This window comes from Aspergillus fischeri, genomic scaffold (genome assembly GCF_000149645.3).
Source record: "Aspergillus fischeri NRRL 181 1099437636264 genomic scaffold, whole genome shotgun sequence".
NCBI classification, from domain to species: Eukaryota; Fungi; Ascomycota; class Eurotiomycetes; order Eurotiales; family Aspergillaceae; genus Aspergillus; species Aspergillus fischeri.
This window is the reverse complement of record NW_001509762.1, coordinates 6,096,590-6,109,479: the sequence shown is the minus strand read 5'-3', so window position 1 is coordinate 6,109,479 and position 12,890 is coordinate 6,096,590. Positions and strand designations below refer to the sequence as shown.

General features: G+C 54.6%; 2 protein-coding genes across 2 annotated transcripts; both read right to left on the bottom strand.

Moving 5' to 3' along the window:
* Positions 1 to 420: 420 nt before the first annotated feature.
* Positions 421 to 3,151, bottom strand: NFIA_093010 (sulfatase domain protein; the record flags this gene model as incomplete). The annotated part of the gene is made up of 2 exons (XM_001261235.1): positions 421 to 2,767; positions 2,835 to 3,151. 2 exons carry the CDS (start codon positions 3,149 to 3,151, stop codon positions 421 to 423), a joined length of 2,664 nt encoding a protein of 887 aa, XP_001261236.1.
* Positions 3,152 to 5,307: 2,156 nt separating this feature from the next.
* Positions 5,308 to 11,940, bottom strand: pksP (polyketide synthase alb1; the record flags this gene model as incomplete). The annotated part of the gene is made up of 5 exons (XM_001261234.1): positions 5,308 to 6,978; positions 7,032 to 7,787; positions 7,841 to 11,272; positions 11,318 to 11,606; positions 11,654 to 11,940. The coding sequence occupies 5 exons, from the start codon at positions 11,938 to 11,940 to the stop codon at positions 5,308 to 5,310; spliced, it is 6,435 nt and encodes a 2,144-aa protein (XP_001261235.1).
* Positions 11,941 to 12,890: the final 950 nt, after the last annotated feature.

Sequence of the window (12,890 nt, the reverse complement as noted above, 5' to 3'; positions counted from 1 at the left end):
CAGCTGACCGTGCTAGCCTAATGACACATAGTGCTGGAATTGCCTCAACCAGATCATATGGCTCCTCTCCAGTACAGACCATGCCACGATTCTAGAGGATTAGCCTGTCAACAGTGATGCTTCGGGCCGCCTACCGATGAGCCAGAAAGCGCCGATCTTACCCTACGTTCCAGGACTCATACTGATGTTGGAGTATGCTCAATAATGATTGAATTCGACATGTATTCCAAATAATATGTACAATGGCTTCAAAAAATTGTCCAGTTGTTTGTGGCTCCTCCAACGAACTGGGACGGTGTGTACGCCTGGAGGTCGGGTATATCGACGAGATGCAATATGTAATATGAAAATGCAAGCGGCAGAGCTGAAGAGCATATACAAGAGGAGAACCAAAATAGAAGTCAAGAAAATATGCAATCGTCAGTGCTTGGGCTCGGGACGATACCGGTAGCGACGCCAGTTTTCTCCCACCCACCACGAGGCAACATGAGCTGCGTCGCGGACCCAGTTGGTCACTTCGGGCCCGTACTGTTGTTCGAGTTTGTGGGCCAGATCAATCAGGTCAAAGTTCTTGATCGGGTGGAGTTCGTTGGGATCCTTTTCCAGATCCGTGAACCGCCACTCCAGATCGTCGATAAGGGGGATGACGAGCCGGTAGGCGGGTTTGGCAGCAGAGCGCACTGCCAGCCAGGAACCGCCCGTGTTCATCACGGTGAACTGCCAGTCTTGCTTGCCGTTCTGCTCGGGGATCAAGGGCCGAATCATCGACTGGCCTTCGTAGAGGGATAGCACGTCCTTGGCCGCACGGGTGGCCTTTTTCTCTAGCGACGAGGACTCAATCAAGAGATCCAGGATGGTTGGCACGATCTGGTCGGAGATCACTGGCGACGTGATCTCGACGGGGGGAAGTTTGGGGTGAGCAAACACGATGGGAACCTGGAAGCTGCCGATATGCGGATTGTCGTAGGGAGTGACGCCGCCGTCATTGGGAAGAGACAATCCGTGATCGCCGGCCATGACGAGCAGGGTCTCGTCCGCGACGCCCTTCTCCTTGAGAATGTCCATAATCTCCGCCAGCCAGTTGTCGATGAAACCGATGGTGTTCAGATACTTGTTGAGATCATCCTTGGCCTTGAACTTCTTGTCGCCCATAAAGTGCTGGTAGCTGTTGTTGGGCATCCCCCACGGATGGTGAGTCGTACCGGTCAGATGAGTGATGAACAGTCGCTTGTGCTCCCGCTCGGCGTCGTCGATCGCATCGCGAAAGTACTCGCGCAGCTCGGTGTCGGGGTATCCATAATAGTTGATCTCCTTGGACTTGACCGGCCAGTGCTTGGCGCTGGGGCTCTCCAGCTGCTCCTTGGCGAGAATGTCCTTGAATCCCAGTCGTGGAGTCAACTCGTTCTGCTTGTCGTAGCCCTCGGTCACAGACTGCATCCACTTGGAGTGCCAGGGCCACGAAGTGAAATCCTTGGTTCGGTTCGCGATGTCAATCTGACGATTAAGGGCGTTGAGGACATGCGGCATGCACGGTTGGTAGATGTGATGCTTGTACTCGCGGTTGAAATCGGTCACCAGTGGGGTAACGCCGCAGACGGTTCCGACCAGACTCTTGAGCGTGTAGGTGCCCGTGGTGAAGGCATTGCGGGCGCTGATGCCGCCGAACGCCTTTCTTCCATTGTGTGCAGCCGGGTCGCGCGAAAAGCCCGAGTCAAACCCGGTGAGATACTCCGCCGTCCGGGTCAAATTGGCCAGTTTCTGCTGCACGGTATCGGGAATGGTGTGGTTCGTGTGGGAATCGGCGATGCGATTCCACATGAACGAGTCTTTGCGCAGCGGAAAGACGTCCGCGCGGGTGCTCTCCAATTTCAGCAGGATGACGTGTTTGATGCTCACGTTTCCGCTGGCGAGTGCTTCCTTCAGGGGTTCTAACACGGGGTTCTCTAGATTGGAGATGTGCAACGGATCCTTGACCGGGTTGTAATGCAGCGGGGGAGGACGACGGCGATGATGCGGCCTGTGATCCGGTCCGTGAGGCGGTCCATGATGCGGTGGATGGTCGTCCTCGAATCCCGGATACCAATCCTCGAACCCGGCGATGGGATCGCTCGGCAGCCAATCCCACCTCGGCGCCTTATCCAGCGCCGAGCGACCTTCCAGCCAGCGGTAGTCACCCGGCATCACGTCGGCATCGATGGGTGACCCGCCGCGGTTCGCTGGGGCGAATGGGACGACGGGCAGCGCCCCGGACAGGAACATGTACGAAGGATTGGGGGGGCGAAGGCATCGGAGGAGCACATATGCGCCGAAGAAGACAAAGACGGCCAGACGTTTGAACAGCGATTCGTGATGTCTGACGGGGGTCTCGTGACTCATCGGGTCGAGGAGAAACACCGAGTCTCCGTCGTCACTCTTGTCGTCCAGGTAATCATCGACCGCAATCTGTTCATACCGCTCGGGATCCATGGGGGTAGCCTTCCTCCTCCACTGCGGGCAACGAAGGCTCCAGATCTGTTGCGCGAGCCTCTGCAAGGGCGTCACCAAGATCCGTAAGACCCCACCCGTGGCTCGGTGAATGGGTGCCGCCAGGAACCAGGAGGCGGCAATTACGACGGCTTCCACGATCAGAAACCCTGTCAATCCGGTGAGCAGGGTCCGAACGGCAGCCGCATCGCTCTGAAAAGTGCGGATCTGTCGCCAGTGGATCTCGGCGCCGGTCACGACGTAAAAGGAGGTGGCGGAAGACGCCATGCCAGACATCAGCAAACTAGGAAGAGAACAACAGTCAGTTATCAGTGTTTCAGACGGTTGCAGAAGGAATGGTTGATATCTACCTGAATGGCACAGTGCATACTGCAGCGACAACAGCGGCAGGTCGCCAGGGGATGGTCTGGGTGAGCAGACGGACGACGAGGATAAAGATGACATCCTGGAAAAAGAAGGTCGGACCCCACAGAAGCAATTTGGCCGGCGGTAATGAGTAGAGATGAGCATATATGTGTAAGAGTTTGGCCCAGATCAGTGAGATGAAGGTGAGGGTGAAGAAGAATTTCCGCGATACACTCCACCACCGGTCGAAGGTGTGCGCGGGGGAATCTCGGACGACTCGAACGAGCTGATCGACGAGCTCGGAGAGCTTGGAGAAGTTCATGACGATGAGGAAGGAGAAGATGGCAGCTTCTCAGCGATATGATTATGTTCTGTTCTTTTAGTCAAATAGGGAAACTCGCATCGCCCACGATGGGGCACGCGATCAGCAAGAATTGCTACGAGAGGGAGACATCCGCATTCAACGAGACGGAGAACGCATCGATGAGGATGAGAAGAGACGAAGCTAGATGACGAAGCTCTTGTTGAAAGAGGAGCTCGAAAGGAGTGAAGAGTCGAAGAGATGCAAAGATGCAGAGATGAATGGAGGAAAGGAGTAATCAGAAGAAGAGAATTTATCAGTGTTTTCAAGAGGAGACGAACGATGTCACTCTAAGTCGGCCTTGGGATTAGCTTGGAAGCTCTTTGGACTAGAGAATCCACTGGCCAAGGCAGACACTAGGTCCTACTCCGTAGTCCGTAGTCCGTACAGTACGAGCCGCAGGATCGGGATAGATTACAAGGGACCACGGAGTAGGGACTACGAGATCAGGCACAGTTGGAAGACACTTCGCCGCACAGTTTGAAACACGAGATGGAGACTAGACCCTAGACCCTGGGGCGTTGGGTTTGGCCCCTGATTGAGCGCCAATGCTTGCCCATTCGAGGTAGCAAATCCTACTAAGCCAATGATCGGGGGGAGAATCATCCAAGTGGAGGAGATGGCTTATTTTAGAAGTGCGGAGTCCCTGAAATAAAGGCCCCAGTCCAGCAGCTGACTTTTACTTTTCATTTGAAGACGGTATCCTCTACGATATTATTGATATCAGTATTGTGTTCTTATAGAACATATAAGATGAGTATCTAAGATCAATTACCATGAGGCAAATCCTTGTATTGGTTACCTCCTTTTCAATCCTTTTCATTTTATGCCCAGAATAGATAGATGCCTTTTTTTTGCCTGATCCCAGGCTAAACCCAAACAGGCAAGATGACACACGTTCGGCGCCAGACCCAGTGATCCCTTTCCTGTTTGGGATTGGCCACACGGGGCAGTGTCTCTAGCTTGGACCAATCACATCCAGCAATGTGTCAAAGTAATTCCGAAATGTTTTATGATTGGTTCGTTGTGGTCGGTTATTCGGAGTCCTGTCTCATCCCCCTCAGCCCTCAGCCCGCAGCCCTCAACGCTCGAGGTGTAGATGATCTTCGATTACTACACAGTATTACTTGGAGAAAGGGGAGAACAAAGGATGACACTGGACATGGCGTCTTAACTGTATGTGCACCTTGTTCTCACTCAGAGTCATGACTCGGCTCATTTCCATCCTTCTATCCTTCCTCCTTCGTTGGAGATGCTGCCGGACAAACATCGGTGGATCAGATGGGCAGTTGATCGCGTGATCCCTGCCTATGTAATTAGCTTGCTTCCCATTAGTCTGGTTTTTATGTTCAATAGATCATGGGCCTCACCCTTTTGCCATAATAATACTCCGTAGACGAAGCATTGAATTGACGAGTCCAGATAAGCTTGCTCGGTAAGACAGTCGATGTAACATTGACACTGCAGAATTATGCAATGATATCGCACAGCATGAAGTGATCGAACCATAGACCTCGGTCTCGGTGGTAAGGCAATAGTGAATGAGTTAATGTGCTCTGCTTATGACAGCGGAGATCTCACGTTCGGCTTGAACCGTGATCCTCGGCAGCCCTTCTAGAACTTCTTAGCTGTTTGAGAAACATGAACTGATCTCAGAGCTTGATCTAAGAAATATTATTCCATTGAAAGGAATCAGTCACTTACTTCGGCCTGGACGCCTAAGGCCTCTCGCGGTCCCGTGATTCGGATATGTATTTGTATAGCGAACAATCAACACACTCTCAACCTTGTCACCAACACAACCAAGGCTTCATCATCAACCATCAGATTACATTGAACTGCAGTGCATCATCGAACGATGTCAGCATTGGCAGAACCCCCACTCTTGGCATATCCAAGCCTCGTTCAAGAATAGTCCTACTAGGCTACTATAAGGCTGTGTACAAGCCAAGTTGGCAACTTGGCGTTCAGACATTCAGAAAAGACATCCATTAGATACTGCAAACGCAACTAAAATCGGGTTAAGTTACAGTTGAGAAGGGGAGTAAAGTACATGTTGCGATTATTAGCCGAAAAAAAAAAAAAAGCAATTTAGGTATGCACAACTCCACCCCAACCTAGGAACTCATGGCCTTGGCCATGAATTGCGACAACTCCTTTGCCTTCTGTCCCGTCGTCATGGTGAAATGATTTGCTTCCTCCATCACATGGATTCCGCCAATGTTTTGCGGGCCGACCAGAGTATCCCACTTGTTTGGTCCCAGATCCGTTCGGTCGTTGAGCAGCCACTTCATTTCTCGGGGGTCCTGGGACCCATCCTCTGCAGGCTCCGGCCGGGGATCGCCCGGCTTGCCGCAGACCCCGTCCTTGGCCCAGATCAGGTAGGTTTTGGGCATCTTCTTGGCCCATTTGCTGTCGTTAAACGGCAGAGGAACCGCTTTGTAGGCGTCGAGCGAGTCGATGAAGGCGAGGAAGTGGGGTAGGAGCCAGTCGGGAGGCGCCCGCTTCCCGTCGCCAAAGAGCCCGATCGAGTTGAAGAACTTGTACAGACGAGGGGGCAGCTTCTCCAGACCGATGGGGAAGGGCGAGTCGAGCAGCAGCAACCGCTCCACCTCCTCCCCTTCCTCCAGGATCAGCTGACGGGCTGCGTCAAAGGCGCAGATGCCACCGGCCGACCAACCACCAAAGCTGTAGGGTCCCTTGGGCTGACGGCGGCGGATCTCAGCGAGATAGGGCTCGGTCAGCTCGTCGAGACTGCACGTAAGGTTCTGGGGTGTCTTCATGTAAGGGCAATTGAGACCGTAGACACAGACATCGGGGGAGAGGGCCGGAATCGTCGCGTAGGAGGAGGCGGAGCCCGAACCGTCTGGGAACATGAAGAGCTTTTTGGTAGCGGTGCGGGGGTTGCCCTGGAGAAGAATCGAGGTCGCCGGAGGATGTCGAGTGGCCTTGGGCTTCTTGTTGTCGATTGTCTCGAGGAGCCGGATGGGTTCTGAGACAGGTGTAGCTGCAGGGACCATCTTGGGCTTCAGATCCAGCGCAGTTTGCACCGCATCGAGTGTCGGGTTCTCGAGGAAGAACTCCGCAGGCAGATCGATGTCAAATGTCTCTCGGATCCGACCGAGCACGGTCAGGGACAGCAGAGAGTCCATGCCCATCTCTGGCAGGCTGTCGCTCGGGTCAATGTCTCCGACCGACACCCCGATTTCCTCGGCGATGATACTGCAGATGCTATTCCAGACCTTGTTTTGTCCGCCCTTGGGCGCCTCTCGCTTCACAGGAGACGGAATTCCAGGAGTGGTAAGTCCGCTGGAAGCTTCGGAGGATGCGTCACTGTTGAAAGAGAACTTGGACTCGGGCTCGCTGGACGGCTCGGGACTGCTGCTGTCGCAGAAGCCCTTCTCAGCCAGGTATGCCTTGAAATCCTTGATGGTTGGGTAATCCATGAACACGGACGATTCAAGATCAAGGTTCAGTTCTTCGCGATACCTACCGGTCACCGTCAAGGAAAGCAGCGAGTCGACCCCGTAGTCGGCAAAGTTGAGACTGTCGGTCATTTCAGCCTCGGACAGACCGACCTCCGCAGCCAGGATCTCCAATGCCCGTGCAACCACTGGTGATGCAGCCCGTGCGTTGCTTGAGTTGGGCTTGGGAGGACCAGTAACCTTGATAGGGGGAGGAGCTTTCTTCTCCCCAATGGGCCTGGCTGGCGCCTGCGCACTGACGGTCTTGGACCCTCCGACTGGAGGAAGAACGGTATCCAGGATCTTTCGAGCTAACGCTTGGAACTGTAGGCCGCCGTTAGTAAATCATTACTTTCGGTTGCTTTCTGGAGACATACCTTGACACCCCCGTACACAGCGATAATGTCATCCCCTTCAAAGACATAGACGTCACCCGCCCAGATGGAGTCCTTCCACGGCTGCATCTTCACATACGTCTGGTAAGTGGCGTCGCCGGAGAACTTCTTCAGGCAGCGCATGGAATCCCATCCGTGGTTGACGAACACCTGGTTCTTGGAGTCGGTCGCGTCGCTGGCATTCATAATGAACCCAGACAGATGGCCGAAACTGTCGATCCAGAAGGGGTTCCGGTGGAAGTTGCCCGCAGGGGCTTGGCACTTGACTCGCGCCGTGGCTTCATGCTGATTGCTGTCCAGGATGACTTCCTGGATGGCCTTGAAGTTTTCGTCATAGTCCACCAGAGCAGCAAACAGCTTGTACACCATTCCCCGCTGCATGCGGTGAGCCTCTCCGGTCTGCGCTTTGTCCTGCAGGAGAGACACGCTTCGTTTGATCAGGTAGGAGATTCTCTTCCACTCCGTCTCGCGCTCGGCGCAGTTGAAGAGCTTGACAGTGCAATGGGCGTGCTCGACCGTTTTCTTGCCGTCTGCGTTCACAGACCAGACTTGCACGCTCGCCTTCTGCTCGGCCCAGTTCATCACCGCCGAGACCCTGAAGAATTGATCACCGGACTTGGCTATGAGAGGCTTGGGCACAGTCATGTCGCACACGTCCAGACCCAGGCCCTGGTACTCTGGTTTGTATTCTGTGATTAAGTGGTCGACGAGCGTTTGCGCAATATCAGCGTAGAGAGACTACATATATGGATTAGGTTTCTATTCGAAGTGGTGAGTGCAGTTAAACTTACCGATGGCGTAAGAGCCACTCCATTGACCTTGTGGCCTTGGATAACACGGTTGAGTTCTGGCTCCGCGATATTATTCTCAACTACCAATGTCGCCGTGCTTCCGTCCTCACGGCATTCCACAATCTTCTGCGCCGCGGTCGTGAGGAAGGTAGACTTGGGCGCTGATACCTCCGCGGTAACGGGAGCCCCCTTGGTAAGGCAGAAGTTGTTCGTGTAAGGGATCCAGTAATTCTTCAGGTCCCAGCCGTACCGGGGTAACTCGAGAACCTCGTGAGCCGAGCTGAAGTCCTGGTGGAATTCCTTCCAGTTGAGCTCGACGCCTGCAAGGTGCAACGTTGAGAGGCTGTTGGAGAGGATCTTCCATGGATCGTCATCGCGGCGGAGTGAAGGAACGGTAGTCGCCTGCGGGCCAAAGGTGGACTTGATCATTCCCGAGCAGATGGGATGCGATCCCACTTCGACCCAGAGCGTGGCGTCATTCATCAACTTGGCGTGCCGAGTCGCCTCAAGAGCGCCAAGGAAATTAACGGCTTCCCGGCAGTGCTTCACCATATACTTGGGGCCCAGCACGCTGTAGTTCGATTCCGTAATTACCTCTCCGTTCAGAGCAGAGAAGAATGGCACCGCGGGCTTGTGGAAAACGACTCCCTGGGCGCTCTCTTCGAACGATTCGAGAATCGGGTCCACTTGGGCCGAGTGGAACGCGAAAGGCACTTTGAGCTTGGTGGACTTGAGATTCTGGCTGGAGCACTGCTGTGCCAACTCATCGATTCGACTGCTGAGCCCGCTGATGACTGTCTCGGTAGGTCCATTGATGCAGGCGACAGCGTGGGCCTCGGGATCAAGCAGATGTTGAATCTCGGAGACGGCAGCCTTGACGGCAAGCATGGCGTGGGTCCCCATCTGACACTGCTCCGTGAGAAGCTGCGCGCGACGGCCACAGAGGTAAACCGTGTCACTGGTGGACAAGACGCCGGCGGTGTTCAACGCTGCGTAGTCTCCCAGACTATGTCCCAGAACAAACGCAGGAGTGACCCCAAGACCCTTCCAGTAGTCGACCAGAGCCATTTGCAGGCACGTGGTTCCTAGCTGCGTCACGACAGGGCTCAGTTCTTCCACAGGCACACTACCGTCAATCAAAGGTAGAATAGAGGGGAACCCTTGGCTTTGAGCAATGCAATCGAGTCGGTGAATCGTGCTTCTGAATGCGGCACAATCCTCGTACAATTGCTTGCCCATCCCTGTGTACTGAGCTCCCTGGCCGGTGAAGACGAACCCAGTCTTGGGGGCTGTCGCAGGGACGGGAGTGGTGACATCCTGATCGACACGTTGAAGCAGGGCATCACGGATATCCTTCACGCTCAATCCGACAGCGGTGACCCTGAATGGGTGATGCATGCGGCGCGCAGTGGTGGTATAAGCCAGACTGGCCAGGAACCGTCGCTCATTCGCCGGCGACGAGGGCGCATGCGTGTTGATGTACTTGATCAAGGCGTTGATGTTGCGCTTCAGCGCAGTCTGCGACCGTGCCGTCACAGACACCACATGCACATTCCGTGGATCCTGCCCGGTGATCTCACGCACGGGAGCATCTTCCATCAGGAGAGCGGTGTTACCGCCCGCAGCAGAGAAGTTGTTGATGAACATCTTCCGCTTGCCCGAGATTGGTCTGTTCCAGGGGGTTGGCTTGAAGGCAATGTGGACATTGCGCTGGGCCAGATCCGTGGGGAAGTTGTGGTTGATCTTTGTTTTGATTCCGCAGTGTGGCGGGATCATGTTCTGCTTCAACATCAACAGCACCTTGACCAAGGATGTCACTCCGGAAGCTGATTCCCCGTGTCCGACGTTCGACTTGGCGGAACCAAGGTAAAGGGAGTTGGCCGGTCCGCGGCGGTAGTCGGGAGCAAAGACGTCCAGGACGGACTGCATCTCGACGGCGTCACCCGCCTGGGTACCGGTTCCGTGCATTTCCACGTAGCCGACCTCGTGTGGGTTGGTGTTGGTGTCGTTGAGGAGCTTGTTGAAGATGAACGCCTGCGCGCCGACATGAGGACGGGTAATGGAGACGGCTTCGGCCGAGTGGTTGGTGTAGGCCGCGTTGATGATTCCCAGAATGGGATCGTTGTCAGCCTCGGCGTCTTCCAGACGCTTCAGGACGATCGTGCCCACCCCGTCAGCCCGGCAGTAGCCATCCGCGCCGTCATCGAAGGTGTTGCAGTTTCCTGTACGAGACAGGAAGTGGCCGCGATCCAGACCGGCATGGTTGTCGGGGTTGGTAAGGAGGTTCACACCACCACTGATGGCGGTGTCGCAGTCATTCCTCCAGATGGCGTTGCAGGCCAAGTGGATGGCAGCAAGACTGGACGAGCAGGCGGTGTCGACACTGACACTAGGGCCACTGAACTTGAAGTAGTAGTTGATACGACCGGGCGTGAATGCTCGGTTCCCGCCAGGAATGAAGTACGTGTCGATATCCTGACCGCTGTTGATCTCACGATAATCGTCGCTGGTCATACCCATGAAGATGCCGACGCGGTCTCTCTGAGTAGACGGACTGCTGTTCGGAACAAAGCCTGCCATTTCCAGGGCCTCGTAAGCCGACAACAGCGCCAGTCGCTGTGCAGGGTCTGCCTGGAGTGCCTCTCGGGGAGACATGTTGAAGAAACGGGCGTCGAACAGACCGGGCTCGTTGATCCAGCAACCGTATGGGACCTTGCTGGTGTTTCTCTTTGTACCGGTCAAGTCCACGTGGGCGTCTACATCCCATCGCTCAGGTGGGACCTTTTTGTGAACATCCAGACCTTTGTACAACAAGTCCCAAAAGGCTTCGACGCCATCTGCCTCGGGGAAACGCCCCGACATTCCGATAATGGCGATCTTAGACCGTGAAGCATTGCCCGTTGCATTGGGAGCGGCCGGGTCCATTTGAGGAGCGCCGACACCGGTGTCTACCTCCACCTGGCAGTTTCCCATACGCTGGAGCGCAGTAACCAAGCCTTGCGTGGCGTTGCTGGCGATAGGGAGAATCCTCCAGGGCTTGTCGTTGGCAGCCTGAACGATGGAAAGGCATGACTCTGTGACTTTGTCCCAGCAGATCTTGCGCAGGAGGATTTCCTCCAGAGCCACCTTCAACAGATCACGCATGCTCTTTACCTGGACCAGCTTCCCCGTGTTGCTCGAGACCAATGGAACCCGCGGCGTGTGGCGCAAAATTACGTTATCGGAGCAGAAGCCGAGGATATCGCGAATCGCTCGATCATTGTACAGATGGGGCGCGTGGTACGGACCGCTGACTCCAGGAGCCTTGAAGTGTTTGTACTCCTTCGGAAGACCTTCTTCGATGAACTTGTCGAGAATGTCGGGTGGTGCGCTGATGGTGAGACCTTTCGATCCCACTGCGCTGATGTATGGTTGCGACGAGGGGGTAATTCCCTGGTGGGTCAGTATCTTCTTCCAATGGTCGTACACTGTACTTACTCGCTTCTTGACAAAATTGCCAACCAGATTGGCAGCATCTGCCTCATTAATCTCAGAGACGAGGATCGACCAGCTGCCGGAGGATGACTCCGTCGAGTCCACCATCTCTCGGACTCTCATGACACAAAGCCCGAGGTGAATAGTCAATGTGACAACCTCGACTGCCAGCGGCAGTAGTTCTCCGACATTCTTGCACGAGCTGACTGCGGCGCAACTCAACATACCCGTACATGAACCCAGAAGGCCGTCATCCGAGGAAGGATATGGATGTCCACGATCACCGTGGTAACTATCCAGGATCAGCCACGTTTTGGGATACCTTGCAAAGCAACTTACTCGATGAAACATCCCAGTTGATAGATACATGTTAACGCACTCCCCAGCGCAGGGTTTGTCCCTGACTCACGATGGCGAGCAAGCAAGTCGGCGATGCTGGTGAACCGCGGGAAGAGTGTGCGCTGAGAAGGCGGCAGCCTGGTGATTTCCTGACGCAGTGCATGGAAGCATCTTTCGATGAACGAGGCGACGATAGTATGGTTCTTCGCCTGTAATAGGTTGCGGAGGCCTTCGTCACAGCTGATTGTCTGATCTCCAAAGAGATAGATGCGACGGAGATCCTCCATGGCGAGTGGTTTGCGCGGCCTGTGACTGCAAGGAGTAGTGGTTATTCTGGACCGCAGCACATGGGGTTTGGTATGAAGCAGAGAAAACAACAGCCCACTCCGAAAAGAGGAGTCTTTAAGTGCAACTTAAACCACGACCAGGGTCCAACCTCTTCAATGGCAGATCCACCCGGCCTGGCCGGATAACAGGTTTGGGCGTTGTCCGCTCTGGGAGATCAGATTGCATGTCAGGATTTTGGACCCCGACGCCCGTCATCCCACTTGCAAGCAGCACTACGATTTGAGCAATGGGGACGCACAATCGGCTCTACTGCAAATCGGGAAAGGACGAAAGCATAATCCGGTTTGTTGTGAGCCTCCCAAAGCATCGCAGGAGCTTACTGTGCCCCCTTCCATAGAATTCTAGGCCCGCGAGCTGCTTTTCCCCACGACCACGCCTCAATGGATGCGGGAACTGCAAATTCTGATCGATGTTGCTTTTCTTCCGAAAAGGGAAACAATGATGGAATTCAATGTGAGACAGCCACCATTGGGTACCGGTGGAAGCGGAAGTCTGGGACATTAGGGAAGACCGGCGGAGCGCTAGGAGACCCAAGCATTCCAGCCCCCAAGAATGTCCGCATTTGGCAATAACTCGCTCATCTTTCTGTCTGCCCAGGTCCAGTTGACTACTCTGAGATCACTCTGGTCATGAATTACGTCAATCGAAGACTCGATTCACTGCCGTTCCTGCACGGTTTGCCCATTACAATGGGGGCCGGCCGAAGTCAGGCCACCATCAAGATCAATTCTCTTTTTACTCGAACCACTGCCAAGAATTCAGGTTACTCTAGTCGTTTGTAACTATGATCCCAGATGTAGGGTTGCATGTTGCATCGAGGGCACTACACACGGACTCTCGGGGTCAGACCTTATCCCAGCTCAAACTACGTTGGTCGTGCTTATCCCGA